The sequence below is a fragment of the Lynx canadensis genome, chromosome A1 (assembly GCF_007474595.2).
Source record: "Lynx canadensis isolate LIC74 chromosome A1, mLynCan4.pri.v2, whole genome shotgun sequence".
Taxonomy (NCBI): Eukaryota; Metazoa; Chordata; class Mammalia; order Carnivora; family Felidae; genus Lynx; species Lynx canadensis.
The window spans coordinates 157892118-157916078 of NC_044303.2; the positions used below are offsets into that span (position 1 = coordinate 157892118).

A 23961-nucleotide genomic window follows, 5' to 3' on the forward strand; every position below is an offset into this window, starting at 1 on the left:
AAAATCATAAGGAAGAGAATATACATTTACAGTACTATAATGTATTTATTTTAAAAGATCTGCATATAAGTAGGTTTGCATAGTTAAAACCCATGTTCAAGGGCCAACTGTAATTGGAAAGATACTTTAAACAAATCAGTAATAAAAACATAAATGCATTATAAATATACCCATGTTATAAACCATAGCATAAAGTCTAACCCTCCAAAGGGTACACTTTCTTGTTCATTAAAAAATATCATATAGGGGCACCTGGGTGGCTCAGTAGGTTAAGCATCTGACTCTTGATTTTGGTTCAGGTCATGATCTCACATCTCTTAAGTTTGAGCCCTATGTCAGGCTCTGCGTTGACAGCATGCAGCCTGCTTGGGATTCTCTCCCTCTCTGTCTGCCCCTTATTCATGTATGTGCACGTGCTTGCTCGCTCTCTCTCTCTCTCTCTCTCTGAAAATATATAAATAAACTTTAAAATCATAGTCATACATAAATTCTACATCAAGATTCATTTTATTTTTTCCACTATATAAGTACTTGAGAATGACATTTTAGTAGTTCTCTACCCCTTTTCTAAAGCAGAGCATTCAGTATATGAAAACTAGTTTCTTAGTTTTGTCAGTTGAAATGTGATTAGATAGATAGCTCATAAGCTCCACTCAATGATATTTATGTTCAGATTTGCTCATTCATTCATTTCAGTGCATTGGTCAAACACAGAATGTAAAACCTGGATCTTGTTACTCAACTTATTGGCAAGAAGTTTGGAGCAATCCAAAATACTGTCTGGTTTCTCTGGTAATGACCTGTAAGGTTTTGCTTTGATTTCACCTTCATCAAACGTAGGTTCAGAAAGCACAGGCTCTGAAAAGACTTTTCTAACATTTTCACTCTCCTTTCTGTTTTGCCTTATGGATTCTTCTTCTTGGAAAATTTTCTTTACCTTCTCCAGCACAGCATTAACACAGACTGTCTAATAATAAAAAAATGTGTTTGAAAAGTAAAGTTTCTTCTTAAGCTACTGAATTTTCCACTAACAAATCCAATAAAATATTTAACATAAAGCCATTAATCTACTTAATTCTAATAAAGAAGCGCTTCCTTTCCTGGCACATGATAAACATCTAGAGATTGCTTCCTTGTTCTAAATATATTACATCATAAGCTAGAAAGAAAATTAAAGCCTGGTATACTTCAGTAAAGACAAGCTTTCCCTCTTTTCCCTTCAATTCATTAGTTGTCTTACATCTTTACTCCCTGATTTAATTAAACTCTTTTATTCTCCTGAATTAAATGAAACATTTTCTGGGAGATGAAATTTGTCACCAAACATGTTAATATCTCAAAGTAGGTTTTTGTTTTTAATTTTTCCCCCTAGACTTTGCTTATACCTATGTGTACAATTGGAAGGGCATTAACATTTTAGAAAGAATTTAGTAACCCAGTGGAGCAATGATTTCTAAACAAACACACGATCCATTTTCCCTCCAAAAAAAAAAAAAAATGCCATTCAGTACTTTAAGAGTGTCAAAACAAAACACATAGAGAAATATAACTTTGAAAATTGAGAACCACTAAGAACTATATCCAGTAAACTTATTCTGTAAGTTTACTAATGAAGATGATGATGCCTAGTGTTTAAGACAAGTAACAAGAATAATGAAATCCACAAATATGAGAATACCTAACCAGCTTATTTTACCAAAGTGATGCCTAAAGCTGACATAACAGGCAATAAACACTTTGAAGATTTTCCTAAAGAGGGTAACGGAAAAAAGATCAAGGGCCTTAGATTGACAAGTTCTTCCTGACCTCCTGCCTCCTCCTCTCTTGGCCTGCATCCCACTGATGCTTTCCTTCACTTTCCTGTAGTTAGTATGTAGTCACCTGACCCTGTTCTAGCCAAAAAATAAAATAAAATATGTCTGCTGGGGGAAGGTCAGGAGGGATTTTTGGAAGTTTTTCTCCTATATAAAAAGGAAGGCTCTTCATCTTTTCCTCCTAATTTGTACAATGATATAGATAGGATGCCTGACCATGAGGTGACAAACCTAAGGATCAAAAACAACAAACAAGGTAGCAGAAGAGAAAAATGGAAAGGCCCTGGGTTCATGATGACATTGTAGATCCACCGTACAAACCTGGGAACCACCTAACTCTAGACTTCTAATTAACTGAGATATTTAAATGTCTTCATTGATGAAGGCCCTGGCAGCTATTTTTTGTTACATGCATACAAGTATATCCCAACCAGGACCTATAAAATTTTGAGGTCCGTCACTTTCAGCTGCAAACAGCTTCATTCATTTATCCCCATATGTGATCATTTTCTATGTATGCCATGCTGTGAAAGAAGATTAGGAAGCCCTGTCCTATTTGATGTATTTCTTCTTCCCTCACCTACAAAATTTTATCTGTGCCCATTATAACCACTTCTACCCCAGTCTCCGAAAATGAAGGGTCTTGATCAAGATCAGTATCTGTGTTTCTTTTTAACCTATAGCCTACCTGTTCTCTATTAATAATCCCCTGCCTTTTCAGCCTCTCGTTCTTGACTGGCTCTTCCCCTGCAACTTAGAATGTGCTCCAGTATCTTCTATCTTAAAATTAAATATTAAAAACCCCTGGCACCCTGTTTCCCTCTTGATTGCTATATATGCTGGCTTTTCTTGATCAAACCAGAGTCTCTATTCATGGCTTCCATTGTACCATCTCCTCTTCACTCTGAAACCAGCTTATTCCTGTCCTCCTTATCCTGTCGCATCACTGAAATAGTTCTCAAGATGGTTGGCTCCAACATCTTTTGTACTAGATCTAGACACTTTTCACAACTTTATTTTACTTGACTTTTTCTGTTTATATTTGACACCTAACTGCCCACAACTTCCTGAGTCTCTATTTCCTTGACACTTTTTCTCCTGATTCTCTTCCTACTTTTCTGATTATTCCTTTTTTGTCTCCTTCACAGATTTGCTCTTAGCTCACCGTAAATGTTGCTATTTTTCACATTTCTTTTGACTTTCCATTTCCAGACTTTTCACTTTTTCCACTGTGGTTCCATACACAGGGCATTAACTTCCAACATGTATGTTATTTGATTTCAAAATAATAACTCCAGCCCTGGCCTCTCCTAGACGTTGGGTTGGATACATGACCAATCATCAGGTCCCCCAAAATACTGTTTCTTTTACCTACTTAGAAAATTTATAGCATGACAAGTCATGTGGGATGATTTCAAAAGCCTTTGAGAAATTAGAGTTTAATTTTGGTGTTAGTCTCATTTGTTTTAGTTTTACCATATCTATTTCATTCCACCCATTTTTTGCAGTATTTTTGCATTCTAGTTCAGTTGGATGTCATTTTTGCATGAGATTCACATTTAAGATATTGAGCATTTCTCAAAAGTTTTAAATGCTTGTAAAATATTTATAAGTTCAGTTATTTTAAAAAAAACTATGAATATGTTTAAAAGTCCTTTTACTTTTTTTTTTCAATGATGTCTTGGCTCTTCTTGACCTTTTTCATTCCCCTCTAAATTTTGGAATAAAATAGTCAACTTACACACCTGCTGATATTTAAATTGGGACTACAATGAATCTATAGATTATGGGAAAAACTGAATCTTTAGTATTGTGTGTTTCAATCTGATAAAAAATATTAACAAAAATATATAAGATCTTGAACAACAACAAAAAACCCATAAGAATTATTGAGAAATTAACGAAGACCTAAACAAATAGAGGGATAGACCATGTACAATGATTGAAGGGAGAACTTATTCTACTAGTTATCAAGACTTATAAAGCTCTTGTAAATAATACAGTATTGAATCTAAGAATAGAAAAATAGATCAACTGAATAGAACAGAGAGTCTATAAACAGACCTGCATATATAAGGACACTTGATATATGACAAAAGAAGTATTCTGGGGCAATAGGAAAAGTACCCCCCCCCCATAAATTGAGTTGGATCAGTTGGATACCCATGAAGAAAAAATTTGTTCCTTACCTGATACCAATTCCAGATGGATTATAAATCTGAAAGTGAAAGGTAAAATAACAAAGTTCCTAGAATATATCAGGAGGAATAGTTTCATGACTTTGGGTATAGGTCAAGATTCCCTAAGTAAGACATAAAAAGCACTTAACATAAAGAAAAAATTAATACCTTGAACTACATTAAAATTAAAAACTTCTGTTTTAAAGACACTGCTAAAAGAGTGAAAAGGAAGTCATTGAATAAAAGAAATAACCAAAAGAGGGTTTATTCCTAGAATATATTTTTAAAGTACAAATCAATAATAAAAAGATAGAATAGAAAAATAGAAGACTTTAACAGAAATTCACAAAAGAGGATATCCAAATGTCCACTTAGTGCATAAAAATGAACTCAATCTCATTAACGATCAAGGAAATGCAAACTAAACCACAATATGATAATACTACATATCCACAAGAATCGCTAAAATGGAAAAGACTGACAATACCGACTGTTTGGCAGTATCTGCTAGACATGAACATGTGCATATTCTGGTGGTCCAGTAATTTTACCAAAACATATGCACAAGAATATTCATAGAAACCATATTCACAATGGCCAAAACTACAAGTAATATAAAATATATAATAATAGCATATATTATGTAACATATTATAATTATATATTTATATTATTAATACATTTATGTAATATATAAATATAACGTTATGTTTATATAATATAAACTATATATTATAGTTATAATATATATTGTTATATATTATATTATAATGCTATGTAATATTAAATTCATATATTATATAAAATACATCATATTATATTATTATAATAATATTATATTTATATAATAATATTCAATTCAAACCACAAAATGGATAGTGGCACATATATTGAATGCATATATGTTCTATATATATACACACACATATATATATTTCAACAAATGGAATAATACACAGCAATGAAAATCAACAAACTACTACTATACACAATAAATCTCATAATGATAATGTTGAGCAAAAAAGAACAAATATAAAAGACTATATAGTATATTATTTCATTTATATACAATTTACAGAAAACTGTCTTTAGTGTTAGAAGTCAAAATAATGGTTACTTTTATATAAGAGGCAAGTGATTTGTGAGGGGAACAAGAAAGAAGCTTCTAGAATGATGATTACATTTTGTTTCTCAACGTGTGTGTGGTAGGTAGATTAATAGCTTTTGTGAGAATTCATCAAGCTGTGTAGTTTTGTCTTTGTGTGTTATACTTTTTTAAAAAAAAAAATTAAAGGTAAGTATAAATGGCAATGATTAAAAGAAAATAACCCCTTATAATTTAAAAAACCCTTTATACTTTTGTCACACTTTGTAATGAACACTTTTGAATTACAGCATTTGTAATTCAAAATACACTAATATTTGTATTCCCCATATCATGGACCTAATTGATGGAATGCTGAACTTTAGCCAACCATGGCACAATGGCTGAAACAAAACAACCATAGCTAAGTGAAAGTAAAACCAAAACATTTTGAACAAATCATAATAAATATTATAAAAATAATTTTAGTTATTTAAGCAAATTAGTTTTTGGTGAATTGACTTGGGTCAGAAATGGGTTGACTTTACCTCAGAAAAGTAATTTTATTTTAGAAGAGTAAATTTTTAATGTAAAATTGTGTAACAAGAGAATAGTACCTTGGTTTATGAATTTATGATATATATCTATATCTTTAACATACATGAAATAAGTATATTTATATCTAGATTGTAATAATTTTCTTAACTCACCAAATAAATTAGTGCTGCATATGAAGCATACATGATGCTAGTTAAAGCAGTCTTTGCTGGAAAAGAAATTATTTCGAACAAAGAACCCCTTCTGACCTGCAAAAACAGAAGAGTTTTCTTATTATAATAAAAGTTTTCAGTGTTACAATGTTAAATTTTACCATGTTATTGTAAAATGAGAATTTCAATATTTCTTTCCAAAAAAAGTTATCTACTGGATCTATCTGGGTTTTTTTCACATTCTGAAAATATTTTGGTTTATTTTTCTCTTTTTTTTTTTTTTTTACAAAAAGGTACTTTCTTTTGCTATGACAGATCTATAAAAACCTATGAAAGATCTATAAAAAACCTTGCATTTCCAAAATCTAAATTACTTTAACTTTTTTACATTTAACAAGTGTGCTCACTAGGGGGTGCCACTGTGCATGTTGTTAGAAAAACAGTCTTTTCTTTGTTCAAATTCATGTAATCATCCTTTACTAAATTATTCACCTCTTCATTAAGCAAGCAGCAATTGAAATACTAAGGATTTCCTGCAGATTAATGACCTGCTTGGAAATGTTAATCATGAGACTGCTGAAGGCCAGCATTAACCTTAGATGAACATTAAGCTTCAGGGAATGCTCTGTGCTCACATCCAGCATGCATTTTGAAACAGAGGTTTACACCAATAACGAATTTGTCTCTTAGATGTTTCTAGCTTCAGGTGGTAGCTGTCTCTGCCTCAAACATAACAGAATATATTTAGTTTAAGGGAACTGTAGCCTCTTCTAGGTCACCTCTGTTGCCTTGAGTAGGATATGAAATGAGGACATTAGGAAAAACATTCCTTTCCCATTCAGCAGTGTAGTGGCAGTTAGCCATGCTCCTCTGAGGTAAGTGCCAAGACACTCAGTGGCTTCAATAACTCCCAAAGGTACAGGCTGTAGCTAATAAAATCGTGTAAATACACAGTAAAAATGCATACAAACTAGAAAGAACAGCATGTATGTGTATGTTATTTAAAACATTGAAAAACTGGAACAATTGATAGCAGGACGGTTAGGTAAAATAAGCTGTATCTACTTAATGGCATATTATAGCCTTTTAAAAGGTGCTTCTGAAGGATGCGTAATACCACTTTGTTGAACAAACATTTGTATGGCACTGTGTTCTATCTAAGTGCTTGTAGTATCTTCAGTTTTTGCTTACTGCTACCACTGCGGAATGAAGAACAAAATTGCCCATCACAATTTACCTTCCTCTCTCCCTTAAGTGATTTATGGAATGCTGACGCCAAGAACACGCTCTAGCCTACTAGTTGAGAGATGGAGGTGGGGGTGGTGGGGAGGAGTTCCTTCTCCTTCCTTGTTTTCCAGGCCCGTACTAACTCCTAAATACAGAGACAGGTAGGGGGAGTTTTAGCCCACACTCCGTAAGTCAGTCTGGAAAACTTCCCAGAGTTCCTGGCTTCTGGAAAGAGTTTCCAGGAAACAAAGCAGCTGCTGCTCTTTCCCTCTTGCTAGAAGAATCAAATTGATAGTGTGCCTTTGAATCCCACTATTAGGCTACAGGGAGATAAACATACAAGTAGAGAGCTGATGTTAGGAAAGAAAACAGATATGCTCCAACAAAATGCCTCCTAGCAGAGTAAAAGATTCATGAGTAAAAGGTCCATATTCAATAATTCATAGGCCATATACAATAAAAGTAAAAGTGGCATCTTCATGCATGAGAAATTACCGTTTCTATTTTTTTCCAGATTTTTGTCCTTCACCTAAAGTAATTAAAACTGATTACTTTTCAAAGTTTCAAAATAGATTCTATATCTGATATACGTTATGCTTCTGAATGATGAATCTGTATATTGCTTAAGAGTTAGTTTTTCATCATTTTAATGCTTTTGATAAATACTTGCTATTCCCGTAACAAATCATTCCTGTGGAAAACACATTTCCTCCAAAATTTATGTGGCTACTGGCAGGTAGCCATTTTTCAATTTTATGATCCACTTCCAATACATGTTTTTCATATATAAACCATGCTGTTTCCTTTTTGGCTTGTTCTAAGCAGGAATAGCGTATGATAAAACAAATAAACAGGAGACCTTTCTATATCAAAGGTTTTATTTAGATTACCTCAGCCATTTAAAAAAATTTATCCTAACTTATTGTATTAGTTTTATTTGCAAATTTGAAAGCATCTTGATATCAGTATTATGGCCATATATTTGTTTGAAGTTTTAATATTAACGTTAATATGAGTGGGTAAGATATTTGGATATATAATATATGTGGATAGGTTATATGGTCATACTAACATATCAGATACATGGATATTTCAACAGTAAAAGCATTTCGATGTTTAATGAAATTTTGCCACATAACTTTGCCTCATCTCATTTAAGGAGTATCTGTGATTATCTTATTTTCAGTCATACTGAGATGAATCTCAAAAAAGCAAACAGTAAATAGTTTAGAAAATAATAAAGATCCACTTATAGATGACCTGAAGGATAAAGAATCACCAGGCCCAACTTAGTTTATGTTGCTCAAAACCACCTTGAAGAAGGATATCCAGGGAGTAATGGGGGGAAACTTGAACTCCATGATTCACAAGTAAGTGTTGCAAGAAGCACTGACGGGTTAATAGGTCCAGAAAAACAGTCTTTCCTGTAAGTTTGGAAAAGCTACATGACCATGTCTTTGCTTGAGTAAAACACAGTATTCATGAGCATGGGGAAGCCTCCTAGCAGTGCACAGTAAAAAAAAAGCTATTTGACTTTGTTTACCCAGTATTAATATCCTCTGTAACATTGTTTTTGAATAAGATCTTACTCACATAGTCCTATTAAAGCTCAAATGTCCCAACCTCTGGAGAAGTATTGTCTTCAAGATTCCAAGTAGTCTACTTTCCAGGAATTGTCCTTTCTCCTCAGGTCTTGAATTATACCACCCAAGATTACCCCATAGGCTCACTGAAGACCTGTAGAGATTCTTGATATTTTTGAGGTTCACACATATTTGTTACACAAAATATGTGAAGTTTGAATTTAACCCCCAAACTGAAGTCTACCTTGAAGGGTTGGGGATGAGGAAAAAACTATACTTAGAAAAGTGTCTGATCTTCATTCTGAAAAAGGGAACACAAGTTCACTTGGATCCACATATATCACAGGCATTTTAGATGCCGCGGGTTTTCTTCCCCTTTGCCCGTATCTTGCCTACACCACTTCACAGTGCCTACACATCATCTCTTAATGCCACTATAAGGAAGATTCAATCATAGGAAGAGCTCCTGGTCCTGTGGCCCTGCACTGCCCTGCCAAAGTCAACAACTATGTCTGGGAGCTGACGTGTCTTGGCTGGAGTCAGCATTGAAGCTGATTATCTAGGTCACTGCAGCCTAAAGCAGCTGCAAGTTTTACTCATCCAGACAGCTTACAAGGCTAAGCAGATGCACCATTCCATAAGTACTGATGCTAGGGATGTTGAAAACTACCAAGAAATATCTAACCAGAGTTTTCCATTCCGGAGGCCCTTTTAGGACTAGCAGATATCTTGCTATAATCTCAACCCTGCATAACCTGGAAGGATTTGAGGAGCAACTTGACTCAGCACCCCATCCATAAAGACAGGTGCAAAGGAAGTCTCTTTCAACAAGATGGCCAGCTGGAGAAGGCAGACTCGAACTATGTGCTCATGTTACAAAAGCCATTGGGATCTCTTCAGGTCACTTGCATCAATTGGGTCTTTGGATAGTTCATATTGGGCTCAATATCTTTGAATATGTTAACATATATAAGACTTACTCTAGGTCTAAGCACAGAACCAGAAAGTCAAGGGAGCTCCTGTAACAACATTCATGCTCTAATTATGTTGAGGAGACTATTACTGTATGCTTCATCCCAGACCACATCAGAAGGCTGAAATACTATCCTAGTCATAGTCAGTGTCCTGATGAAAAAATGCTCCTCTATTATGTGTTCTTGAAGGAGTAATCTGACTGGCATTCCCAGCTACATAATATCCAACAAGAGTATTGGTAGAACCATTTAAGGTGCTCTATGTACAAAAATATCTTTCTATCATTAAGTATCCTCAGATCAGTGACAAAACAGAGCATATAAAGAGGATCTTTAACACACACTTTCAGATTATCTAGTCTGCTTATCTTCCTACATAAAATGATGTCCTCCATGCATCAACAAGCATATCCCCTTGCATAGCAATTCCAGATTTCACTCCTTTTACTTCTCTGCACACCAGGAAGTTCTACCTTGACACAGGCAGCCTGGCAATCCTTGAAGGAATTCATGCTGTAATCCACTCCGGGTAAGCTAAACTCTGTCACTACGGAAAGACAACCAAGCAATGTATATACCAGGGCTTGTGTAACTCACTCGTACTATGCCACTTACCTCTCTGGTACACTGACACCGTGGATCTACTCCATTCACAGACCAATCCATTGACCTCCATCACACTTCTTGCGTTACTCTGTTGTTACTTTCACTCTCTAGGCCATTGTCTTCACTATTCATACTTCTATTCCCTCCTCACTGAGACTTTTATATTTGAGATATGTTGTTTCCTTGCTTGTTACAACTTAATTTCCTCTCAGCGGCAATTCCGATTCTCCACCCTAACTAATACATATTATTGAAGTATAGCTTATTCCTCATTCCTAACCCTCGAGGACCCTGGAATCTCTGACCAAAGGCTGTTCCCACTTGTCTCACTCTTGCGATGTGGAACTTCTTACCTTTCCTAAATCTCTCACCTTAGCATCTTACTATCCGATGTTCACTTCTGGGAATAATTCTCCTAGTTCTTCACTTGCTTAATATCTCCTCCCTCAAGATCTGGTATTATCTTCTCGAAAGCCTGCACCAACTACTCTTTGGAATTACATGCTCCTTGTTGCCGCTTCCAGAGTACACTTTGCACTCTCTGATTATGCACTTACTATACTCCACTGACACTGCTTATTTGCCTATCGTCCCCACAGTCCATATAGGGCAAAGGCAAGACATCTATGAATCCTCGTATCTAAACTAGTGATCTTACATGTCGATTTTCAATAAATATGTGTTGAATAAATGGAAAAAGTAGAATAATAATTCACTTACTTCCAGAAAGAAATTTAACGGTCTTCTATTAAAACTCATAAAAAAGATACTAAGCAAAGCTGAAGGATATCTGGTTCTAGTAGTATGGCAGACTGAGCTAATGTGGAACTCCCCCCCTTCCCCCACATACCTAGAAATTTTATATAAAATCAAACTCCAAAATGTAATACAAGACTGCATTTGGAAAAAAAAAAAAAAAAGAAAAAGAAAAGAAAAAAATAAGGAAGGAAGGGAGGAAGGGAGGGGAAGAAAGAAAGAAAGAAAGAAAGAAAGAAAGAAAGAAAGAAAGAAGAAAGATTGATTTCTGGAGTGCCTGGGTGGCTCAGTTGGTTTAGCATCTGACTTGATTTTGGTTCGAGTCATGATCTCATGGTTCATGGGATGGAGCCCCGCATCAGGCTCTGTGCTGGTGGTGCAGAGCCTGCTAGGGATTCTCTCTCCCTCTCTCTCTCTCTGCCCCTCCCCCTCATGTTCTTTCTCCCTCTCTCTCTCTCTAAGAAATAAACATTTTTTTTTTTAAAGAAAGATTCCCTGTGCTAGGAACGAAAAGGTGGAGCAGTAAGTGTGTGAGTATATTGCCCAGCAGGTATGAAAAAGAGGTAAGTGAAAGGAAAATATGAGGAAGGTAAATAGACATAAAGAATAAAATGAAAATGTCCAAAGTATATTGAATAGCTATTCCAGAATAAGAGATTAGAGAAAATGAGAAAGAGGCAATATTTGAACAAACAATAGCTGAGAATTTTCTAGAATTGGAGAAATTATCCTCAGATTCAAGAATCACTATGGTTCACAAGGGAAAAGCATTTTGACAACAGCTGATACAATTGAAGATGTGCATCCCTCATAACCCAGTAATGCCTCTTCTAGACGTACCCTTTGAGAGTATCTTACACACATGGATAAGGAGCCATTTACAAGTGTGTTCATTGAAATACTGTTTGTAATAAAAACAGTTGTGGGATACCACAAACAAAATAAAATAATAAACCATAGCTACTCATATCAGAAATGTTGAGTACAGGTGCCTAAATGGCTCAGTCATTTCAGTGTTTGGCTCTTGATTTTGGTTCAGGTCATGATCTCATGGTTCGTGAGACTGAGCCCTCTGCTGTCAGCACAGAGCCTGCTTGGTATTCTCTCTCTCTCCCTCTCTCTGCCCCTCCCCCACTCACTCACACGCATGCTCTCTCTCTCTCTCTCAAAATAAACGTTTGAAAAAAATGTTGAGTGAAAAAAGAAAGTTACAGAAGGATGAGTATAGTATATCATTTATATAAATTTTAAATATATGAAGAATAATAGATGTGTACAAATGTAGTGAAAATATGAAAGTATGCATAGAAATGCTCACATCAACTTCAGGATAATGATTTCCTTTGGTAGAGAAAAAATGGGGAATGGACTGGGACATAGTTAATTATATTTCTTTTTATAGAGGAGATATCTGAAGGTAACATTGCAAAATATTACTACCAATTTAAATTTGGATAGGACTTCTGATAAACTACCTTTTGTATATTTTGAAATATTTTATCAGTAATAATTTTAAAAATTAAAGCTATATTCTAAGACAATTAGAACAAGAGCAAAGGAGAAGAAATTTCATAGGTGTTGATTTTGAAATGATGTCAAAGAGACTGTCACAGTCAGCATATGGACCTTGGACAGGTCATTTACTCCATCACACTGCTTCTCTCACTTCAGGTTCTTGGAATAAGTTATCACAACTAAGCTCTAAATTCACCTGTGAAATTCACTGTCAGGGCAAAAAGGCAAATGTGTGATGTTTCTTAGTTCTTATGACTAGATAAAAGGAAACACAAATTCAACTAGAAATATAGATTATTTTCCTGCCATTGAATCTTCATGAGTATTGGAAGACAATTCTTTCATGGATGTCTCTCATTCCTGTACAGATTGGACCTTCTGAACAAAGCACATGTTTGAATAGGAAACAGTTTTTGAAGCTAGAGAAAATATGTTACTCTGGAGGGATTTAGAGGTGTACTTCCCAAGAGCCTTCAACTTCCCCCTCTGGAGACATTTGCTTCTCTCCCCAAACCTCTCTGTCTTTCTCTCCCTTCCCACCCCTCCTCCCAAGGCTGGGCAGATACATCAACATCCTTTTTTTTTTTTTTTAAGTTTATTTATTTATTTTGAGAGAGAGAGAGAAAGTGCAAGCATGGGAGGGGCAAAGAGAGAGGGAGAGACAGAGAATCCCAAGCAGCCTCTGCATGGGGCTCAAACCCACCAACTGTGATATCACAACCCCAAAACCAAGATTTGGACGCCTAATTGACTGAGCCACTCAGGTGCCCCACCAACACTCCTATAAAAGCTGAGTCTCCTAATTTCAGGCTCCTCTCCTGTGATGCAACTCACTATATGCATAGGTATCATGTGGCTCTCATCACATTGTCCTGAGGGAACTGAGGGGGTATGGGAATGACACAAGACATTGCTCTGGCTGCTGCTTTTGCAGTAGATAATAAACAATCTCTGTCCCTGATTCAAGGGAGTCTTGTGTGTCTGTCAGTCGGTCAGTGTGTGCACGCGCGCGCGCGTGTGTGTGTGTGTATACCTGTGGCAGGCTAATTTGTTAGTTTCAAAAGAGTGTAAAATCACAGATTCTTCTTCAGTTCTAACTTACCAAAGAGGAGCAAAAAGAAAGATTAAATAACATAATGGATAGTGTCTTTAAATGTGATTTCATAATAAATACAGAAATATTCTTCAAAGAACACTTCTTATGTCAATTATACAGCTCAGCGACATTTCTTTCTGACAACCTAAAGATACAGGAATACTTAGAGAAACCAGTAGTTAACAAACACAAAGCATTTTTTACTTTCTCAAACATCAGGTATTATAAGGGAGCTTTTTATAATTGCTATCTCAAGCAATTCATAATTGAACTATCCAGTTATTTCTGAAAATGTTAAAATCTTTGATTAAAGAGAGATTCCTATGTAATGGATATTGTGTTGATTCTAACAATCCATCATCCATTTGCTCGCTCATCTTTTCAAAAGAGCCCAAATTTTGTTTGATGATTCATCCTTTCCCCCATTCTCTGGTCATGTGATCTGGATGGAGCTCCAACCTCCACTGCAGAGAAAAAATAGGCAATCAAGTCCTAGGCCAGTCAGTGCATCCCATTTCCCTGGTTTAGAGGTAAGCGCACTTCCAAGAGTGAAACTCAGGACTTGTCTAGGAATGCTGGGTCAAGAACTTTCATTCTTTGCTGCTCTAATTGAACCTGGAAGGATGGGAGTCCTGGGAAAGCTGCAAATCACCTTGTAGCCATGAAGGGAAAAGTCAGTCCGGGAATGGAGTCTACACAGAGGAAGCAGAGCCAGGAGATGGGGGAAAAGAGAAAAACAGGACCCTGAAGGCATCCCTTGAGCACCTATATATATCCTGAAGCCTCATCTACTCTGGATTGTTCAACTATGTAAACTAATACATCTTTCTGGCTTAACTCCGTTTGAGTGAGAGTTTTTCTCCCTTCAACAACAGAGTCAAAATGACCCACTCTGGGGTTTAGGTACCAGACTTGCAGGATTCCAAATCTTTTGTAGCAAACATTTAGAATGCTTTGAATAATGCCCAGATGGAAAAACTCAGAGTTCTACACCATAAAGTTTAGAAAAAAGGAAACTGGTCCTGAAAAAGTTTTAAGAGCTGCTGTCCTTAATGAAATATAACAGACCCTCAACAAAACCATGTAGAACATGTAATTTGAAATATACTTGGATGTTGATGGGTCTATCAAAATGAGTTTATAGTTGAATGTACTCAAATATATTAAGTCAAACAAAGACTTTCTTGGAAACATAGCAAGGTTATGAGGAAAAAGGAACAAAATTATTTTTAAGGCTTGTTATACGACTAGTTTTAGGTTTGCTATAAGTGGTAATTTGTATGCTAATATTTAGGTTGAACCATCTGAAATTTACAGTTTCATATATTTCAGTCACGTAACAAAGTAGGAAAAAAGTCCACATTACTTCCTCTTTCAGATTTACTTTAACCAGAATATATATGCCATATTGGAAAAAGGCCAAACCATTCATTTCTTATCCAAATATTCATGTTTTACATGTAGGACAACCAAATGTGCCACATTTTCATTTTTCAGATCTTGCAATTTCATATCTTGTGCACATGCAGTATTGACTCACCTGCATGTTACATATGGGTTGCTTTTGTGCATTAAGCTCCCTCAGCAAACGATGCGATATGTCCCTTAATTCTAAAAGTCTACAAGCAAGTTGAGGCTGCAGAAGTTTGGCCACTGATTTGGAAGATCTGGATATGCTGCTTAATCCTTGAATTAATGTTCCTCGGTTGATCTTCGCTAGAGCAACAGCCATTCTGATTTTGGATGGGTTTCGCATGGGTTCTCTTTTCTGGAAAATAAGCCTCTGAAAAGTGACTGATGTGTGATTCTCCAGTGGATCATTAAAATCTACTTCAGGCCGAGACCAAGTACCACATAACAATACATTATGCATGGTCCTATGCATATACTCAGTGTCCGATAATTACATCCCACCCCATGTACATAAATCTTTGAATAAATATATGATTTTTGCCTTAGCATAAATATCTAGACTTTAAGTTACTAGCCAAAAGATCTACATTTTTCATTTTTCTCTCTGCGTTTATTTATTTTTGCATTGATTTTTTTTTAAGGGCACTTTCAAAAGCAAACAGTTCTTATTCAAATATTATTCAGTGTTTGAATAATTCAAACAATAATTCTTATCCAAAACTGTTACAAATATTTCTCCAGTTTACTTTAAAATCTTAAGTGATAATGCATACATACATAATGCATTGTGCAATGTAAGAAAATAAAATATCCTATATACTAATAAACAAGCTTAAGGAACTTTTACTTGTAAAAACTTAAAAACTTCCATGAACATTCTGACAGAAGAAAATTGTGGCATTAGCAAAACATATGACATGTAGATCTTTCCCTGCTGGACCAGAAGGTGAACCACAGAGAAATTACTTACAATGCGGTTAGACTGCATTCCAGGCAACAGGCAAGTATAGTTGCCATTATTCCTTTAAGTAATTTTATGGGCTATTCTGGCTTTTTTTGTATGTGACTTAGGGGAAACTAATGGTTCATAACACAAATAAGGAACTTTGAACCTCTAGTTATTGAGTCTAAATATATAAACACAAAACATCTTTTACACGGATTTTTTTTTTTTTTTGGTCTACAATGAGCAACATGCATTTGTTGAAGAGCTAAAGTACTATGTATAATTTTTATGCATCAACTTTGTGCATCAACTTTAAATGCATCAACTTTCATCCTGAAGAAATAATTTTATTATTGCTGTTTTTGTCATTAAAGTTGAATACTCCTTTTACTGTTGAGCATTTGTCATTGGAGGTAACCAAAAGCTGTTCTAGCCTGTCAATGGGGATGTATTTCTGCAGATCTGGTGTCTTATTGTGGTTTAATCTGTTAACTTTACTGGGGTGCCTGGGTGGCTCAGTCAGTTGGGCATCTGACTTTGGCTCAGGTCATGATCTCAAGGTTCATGGGTATGAGCCCCACATTGGGCTCTGTGCTGACAGCTTGGAACCTGCTTAAGATTCTCTCTCCTTCCCTGTCTGTCCCTTCCCCTCTCTGTCTGTCCCTAACTCGTGCTCTCTCTCTCAAAAATAAACATTAAAAAACTTTTTTAAAATCTGTTAACTTTACTGAAAAAGTCCCATTAGACTACCTTTTGTCTCAACCCTCCTAGTCAATACTAATAGTCCAGAAAACAATCTAAGTTGCGGGCTGCTAGAATTGCTGCAATTCCAAGCCAATTTAGGGTAGAGAAACCCTTAAAAGTAATTATGTGGTGGGTAAAATAAGCAAAATCACACACAGGTGCTATCACTTGATATTATATCTAGGTTTCGAGCACACCAGGGAGAGAAACCACAATTATCTGCCATAGCCAAAGCTCTTGCACATACAGACTCAATTTCTCTTGCGATCTTATGCTTTGCTTCACTGATTCTTCTTCCCCACTCCTCCTTAAGTTGGAGCAGCTAGAATGTCTAGTTTTACTTCTGATTACAGTTTACTGTGTTTTCTCTCATAATTTATAATCATAAAGTGAGGCATAATGCCAGGGCAAACAGCAGTGGGACATGCACACTATACTGAAATTTCATCTAATAGTCATTCAGTGTATTAAGGACTCTATTTTTTGCAGATGCAAGACATTAACATTATGGAGCTTCCCTCTCTGTACTTTGTGCCTTTACAAAGTCTTGGTGATCTGTACTTGTTGGCCTGGATTCACTGGCTTTACTCGGATATTTCTGTTAACTAATCTTGATTCATTCCCCCAAACACTATACTAGATTGATCCATTCAAACTTCTCCTCTTTTATAACATTGCCTTTCTAAATATTTTCCTCTGTAGAGAAATAAGTCTATTTGTAATTGATAAACTGTTAATCAAAATTCTCCTGTAGGATCATATCATTTGAATTTGAATATCATTATAAATACAGCATTTATGATAAACGGTATTTTAAAAAAATTCAAGTGTGCATTACAATAATGCTTTAGTGCCCTTTGCATATTTCTCCTTTCAGTATTGTCATAAATTCATAGCTTTTTCCAACAGACTCAACCAGTTCCTAATTAATATCATCTTTGTTTCCTTTTAATGCTGAAATAGTTACAATTTGATGACTTTGCTTCCCTTCATGATTTTTACATTGCTTTCCTTTTTCAAAACTTTCAGTTACCTCTGAAACAAATATTACCTCCCCAATAAAATGTTTCTGACCCCTTTATTTTTCCCTGACACAAAGCATACAATCAACTTGTTCCCAAGAAGACCATTACTGCTTTTAAGAATAGTATTAGAAACCACAGGGTGCCTGGGTGGCTCAGTCAGATAAGCATCTGACTTCAGCTCAGGTCATGATTTCACGTGGGTTCACGTGGGTTCACGTGGGTTCACATGGGTTTATGTGGGTTCGTGGGTTCACGCCCCACCTCAGACTCTGTGCTGACAGCTCAGAGCCTGGAGCCTGCTTGGTATTCTATGCCTCCCTCTCTCTCTGTCCCTCCCCCCTTCCACTCGATCTCTCTCTGCCTCTCAAAAATAAATAAACATTAAAAAAATAGTATTAGAAACCAAATCTGGGTACTGGGGTGAATATAAAGTGGGGCTTTTGTGACTCTGAGAATAGGAAGGTAACAACAGAGGCTACTTAACAGTCCTTTAGACGCAGAGTAAGATGTTCCTCTTTTTAAAAAAGCAAAAAAAACAAAAAAACAAAAAAACAAAAAAACTCACTGGAGCACCTGGGTGGCTTAGTTGGTTAAGCATTTGACTCTTGATTTTGGCTTACATCATGATCTCACAGTTCATGAGACTGAGCTCTACATTTGGCTCTGTGCTGACAGCGCTGCGAAGCTTGCTTAAGATTCTCTCTCTCTCTCTCTCTCTCTCTCTCTCTCTCTTTTGCTCTTTGCCCCTCCCCCCTCAAGATAAGTAAATAAACATTTAAAAAATACCAGTTTATGGTAATGATTCCAATTCACTTTTCAGTGAATTTTTATTTTTTTGACGTTTTTTATTCATTTTTTAAAAAAAAAATTATGGTTTATTCATTTTTCAGAGACAGAGTGTGAGGGGGGAGGAGGAGACAGAGAGGGAGACACAGAATCTGAAGCAGTTTTCAGGCTCTGAGCTGTCAGCACAGAGTCTGAGGCGGGGCTCAAACTCACCGACCGTGAGATCGTGACCTGAGCTGAAGTTGGACTCTCAACCGACTGAGCCACCCAGGCGCCCCTCATTTTTGAGAGACAGAGACAGAGCACAAACCAGGGAGGGGCAGAGAGAGAGAGGGAGATACAGAACCTGAGGCAGACTTCAGGTTCTGAGCTGTCAGCACAGAGCCCGATGTGGGACTCGAACCCATGAACCGCGAGAGATCATGACCTGAGTCGAAGTTAGATGCTTAACCAACTGAGCCACCCAGGTGCCCCTTCAGTGAATTGTTGAAAAAGGCTCCAGTAAAATATTTTAAAATAAAAAGTTTTTGTCCTTTTGTTGAGCTACCAGCTTTTCCTTTTGTCTACTATCTATGCTATGTATTTTCCTCCCAAACTATGTGTGTAAATTTAAATGTTGACCCCAAATTAAGAAGTGCTCATTTCTTTTCCCTGGGTTGTTTTGTTTTGTTTGACTCCTGGCCTAAGTATCCTGGAATTGGTTGCAAAGTGTGCAAGTTTAGATGATTCTTATTGTCATTATAATCACCGGAGTACATTACCAAATGTATGAAAAGATATTCCAACTCCCCTCACCAGCATCACCAGGCAATGTTCATTGATCACTAGAAACCTAGCATCAGTTAATCAGATTGTTTTGAGAATCCTGCTCCAGATTTCACTATTTGACCTCCATTCTTTGAATGTATGCTGCTTTCCCTTTTTCTTTTCTTTTTGTTTTCTAGAGCCATGCCCATTTCTCTAACATCAGCAGTTTTCACGCTGAACTCCGATTTCCATTACATCAGCTTTTTACTACTCCACATACAAAAAACCAGCCTGTCAGCAAGTCTCATTCAATTCTTTCTCTGAATAGTCCTAGAATTTGACCACTTCTCACTATGCCCTCTGCCAGCACTCAGTCCATTCAATTTATACCATCTCTTCTTCAGACTAGTCAAGGAGCCTCTTCAGTGGTCTCTCTCCTTCTCTCCTTGTCTGTTGCCATTCTACTCCTCAACACCTCAGCCAGAGAGATACAAGTAAAACTTAGATCCTATCTTGCTTTTCTTTTCAGCTGCTTCAGTGGCCTCCTAGTATGCTCAGTGTAAAAGCCAAATTACAAATGCTACAAAGGTTGCCATTTTTTTACCTCTCTACCCTCATTGTCTTTTTCTCTCCTTTCCTCCTCACTAGTTGTTGAGCTGGTTAGGTATACTCCCACCTCAGGGACTTTGCATTAGCTATGTAATTTGATTCTTCAAAGGTACCAAGGTCTGCTCCTTGGCTTCCCTCAAGTCTTTCTTAAGAATCACTTTCTCAGGGCATCTGAGTGGCTCAGTTGGTTGAGTGTTTGGCTCTGGATTTTTGGCCCAAGTCATGATCAAAGAGTCATGGGACTGACCCCTGCATCAGGCTCTGTGCTGAGTGTGGAGTGTGCTTGAGATTCTCTCTCTCTCTTTCTCTGCTCCTCCCCCTGATCATGCTCTCTCTCTCAATTAAAAAAAAAAAGAAGTAAAAAAAAAAAAAAGGGATTATTTTCTCACTAAGACCCTCTCGGTCACCCTAACTTAACAGTCAGTTGTTTTCCCGTTTCTACCCCTATTTCATATTTCTACTATATTTATTCTTCTTCTTATACATACCATTAACATAAATAAACTGGTTTCTTGTTTTTCTACCTGACTAGGATGTAAGTTCTATGACAGCAGTGTTTTATATTCATTTGGATCACTGATCTTTCCCCAGTACCTAGAATAGTGTCTGACACAAAATAGAGTGCTCTAAATATTTGTTGAAATGAATGAATGAATGAAGACTATCTGAAAATAGATTAATAGAGAGAAATAAATATACCAAATATTAAATTAGAAATCACCTTGAAAGTTTTCAGTGTACAATGTGCTCTGTAACTTTCACAATTCTGACAGTGCCATAACAACTCACCAAAAACAAAAATACAACTTAATTGTAGAACACTTTAGTTACACTCCTATTCTCATCATATTTAGAAATATCAACACCATTAAAAGTGATTTCCAGACATTATAGGTGCAGCCCCAAGAGTTTTGTCCCACATGTAAAAAAAAAAAAAAAAAAAAAAAAAGCCAAGAGAATTCAGAAAAGTACATCAACAGCTATAAAAATCCAAAATTTAAATGGATTCTAATATGTTCTATTTACTACTCCCAATTTTATAGTATAAGGCTAAATGCAAGATAATTACAGAATAAAACACATAATCACCTTTAATAATTAAAACCACAAAAATTGACCCTATTTACCACAAAAGATTTCTCTCATTCAAGTAAGAGTTCATCTGAATTAAAACTTTTAGTTCCCTAATTGTAGAATACAGTTTTCACTTGTTCAAATGTAAAAGTTTAATATTTTTAAGTCCTCATGAAGAAATCAGTTGTAATTGGCAAGTGTAAACCTTTAAAACTTACTTCTTGCTAAAGGAAGTGGATATTGAAGGTACTGGGATATGGGTTCGACTGAAGAACACATGACTTCAGAAGCCATGACCTCAAGCCAAGAGCCTAAAATTAAATTTTCTCAGCCCCAGGAAGAAAATTTCCTTCAAATCATTAGTCATGAAGAACTATTTAAGAACCATTATTCTTGGTATGTCCCTCTATACAAATCCCACCAGACATTTTGTTTGTTTGTTTCAGGCCAACAAGGTGGCCTTTTCCTAAATAAATAAATGCATAAAATTTTTAAAAAGAGAGATTTTAAAAACTAATCATGAAATCTAGAAACTCAATTTAAATTTAATCATGAAATCCAACTCAATTACCTACAGCCCCCTAAGTATTATTAAAACCACTCCTTTCAGCATGTTTGGGAACTATGGATCATTCCCCAAAAAAATAAAATTTGCAGCATTTACAATCTGACCTTTTAAAAATAATTTCGTTATCCAAGCATTAGCATTGTGTTCTGAATAATTTATTGTTGAAGTACAAGTAACTTCCATCTGTACAGTATCCCCTAACAACTTGAATTTCTTGCCAATCTCAGCAACACATTCTTCACAGTAAAATGGTGGGAAAAGTACAATGTAAGTGTTTTGAAAATGAGAAATAAAGTAACTATGCTTATATTCTTCTCTGAATGAGGTAAAGTTCTCATAAATAAATGACTTCAGTGACTTGGAAATAGGAACTCAGAGTTCTTTCTTTGGGATCAGAGTATCAATCTATTTCACTATTAAACCAAATTTATGGCTCAAGTGATAATGAGGTAAGTCAGAGGGTAGGAAGAGATGAAGGGAGTTGTGAAGAAAGCTGCAACTTCTTTCATTCTTTAGTGTTGGCAATGGTGAGAGAATCACAACGTGGAAGCAGCAAGAGGGGTTTCCAGACCAGTCTCTGGCTTCCTAGGATTCACCTTGAGGCTTCCTCAGGAATCATTGCCACTAGTGTGCTAGCCTTAATCGTTTTACATTCTAGACCAAGCATGGTCACCTGCCCATTTCCTACCGTAATATTCCAGAGCATACTCAAGAAAAATGTCCAAAAAGATTTATCTAAAAAGATTTTATACTAAAACTAGGGGAGTGTAAAAGGGGGAAACAACTAGACACCGAGTCTAAGATACAGATTTATAAAGTCTGATTTGCTGTCTGGCGGACCACCATCTGGATGCCATCTTCCCACTATGTATCCAGATACCTGCACTTCACCATCATCCCTCCCCAAAGTCTACACCCAAAACCCATACCATTGGTTCCGATTTACTTGATATTCTGGGAACATGTTATGCTGTTTCATACTTTTTGACCTAAGTGACACTGCTTCCTCTGTTCCTATCCACTTACCCTATCCCTTTTTTCACTTTGAAAATTTATAATCATTCTCTGAGACCCAATTTGAGCATCCTTCTTCCATAAATCCTTCTCTGACCATTCAGAATGGTAGAGCCATTCATTCCTCAAAGATAAATTTACCTCTTACCATGTTCCAAAGACAATTACTTGTTTACAGTTCCAATTGACTCCACTAGATTAAGCTCATTGACTGAAAGAATCCTGTTTTATCTCTGTATTCCCTGTCCCCAGTCCCAGCCAATAGGAAAGTATTTAGTAAATGTCTGATGCCTGGTGGTCTGGATGAATGGTTAAAAGTGGTTCTAAGATCCCTCCTTTGGAATGAAATATATAGACTTTGGGATTACTATGTTACTCAGAGTGTTTTTTGGGTATATTTCCAGGTTTTGGCTATGATCCTTATGTTTGACATTGCCCGAACACTGATATCTGGATAAGGAGGTTATTACTGTACTGTGTAACTTTACAACATATTCTATTCTAACTGTGGTCTAGATGACTAAAATACACTTATCCATTAAGAGCTGTGTACTTTGAAGTAAATTATGTTACAAGATATTACTTTTTCCTGATCAGATATCTTTTCAACCTATCCACTCTCCAACTCCCAATATTTTATCTGTTGCAAATTCTTTTGGGAACAGAGGTTATACAAAACATATGCACATATGCTTTGTTTAAATTGGTATCACTATTTTCTTTCCACATTAAAACATATACCCATACCATATTTATGTTTCTATTACTATAATTCATATCAGTTTTTTCACTGACTTAATTGCCATAGATTTTAGTTAAAATATATCTAGATATGTTTCTGATTTTATATTAAGCAAATCTTAAGCAAATGTAGCAAACTACATGCATTGCAATTGTGGCTATAAAAAGGTTCCAGATTTCCAGTCTGGAGATAGATTTATGTATCTATCTCACTTCCTTGTCCGCCATTTCTCTGCTTTCCATAGACTTACACAATGAGTAAGATTTGAAATTTGTTTTTCTGAGACAAAATTAATTTTTTCTTAAGCTACAGGCACTGATCTCAAAATCAAGCATTAAATAATTGGTATGACATTAAAAATTCAATATACTTTTTGTAATCCTTTTCAAAGTTATGAAATCACATTACCTGATCAGACCGTGATAATCTTAGGATGGTAGGGAATTCGTCTTTAAACTCATCTAGAAGGTCCATGATTATTTTCTGAATCCCCTCGACTAAGACAAAAAGAAATTGGGGTGGGGGTGGAGAAAGCTTAACTAAAAACATTCCCTAACCACAATTCAAAAGAACATGGGACATTGGGTCCACTTTGTAAGTGACTGGGAAAGCAAGTAAACCCTAGGGAACTTTATTCCCAGTTGTTTCCCACACCCATTATCCCCTTTACAATGAGATTGCATATACTTCTTCCAGAAAAGTTCTTCAACACCTGCCCACATATCCACCCAACAGGTTTGATTGGCAT

General features: G+C 36.0%; 1 protein-coding gene across 1 annotated transcript; it reads right to left on the reverse strand.

Annotated features, from left to right (window-relative positions):
• Positions 1-549: 549 nt before the first annotated feature.
• On the reverse strand, positions 550-23961 carry SPATA9 (spermatogenesis associated 9). The gene is made up of 5 exons (XM_030325164.1): positions 23901-23961; positions 23622-23710; positions 15086-15313; positions 5789-5884; positions 550-967 (listed from the first exon to the last, which is right to left on the reverse strand). The coding sequence occupies exons 1-5, from the start codon at positions 23959-23961 to the stop codon at positions 680-682; spliced, it is 762 nt and encodes a 253-aa protein (XP_030181024.1). The 3' UTR covers positions 550-679.

Coding starts and splice junctions, on each gene's coding strand:
- SPATA9 (XM_030325164.1), bottom strand. CDS start 23,961: ATGCCAATCAAACCTGTTGGGTGGATATGTGGGCAGGTGTTGAAGAAC. Junction 23,711..23,900: donor GAAGAACTTTTCTGGAAGAA/GTATATGCAATC, acceptor TTTTTGTCTTAG/TCGAGGGGATTCAGAAAATA. Junction 968..5,788: donor ATGCAGCACTAATTTATTTG/GTGAGTTAAGAA, acceptor TTTTATTATTAG/ACAGTCTGTGTTAATGCTGT.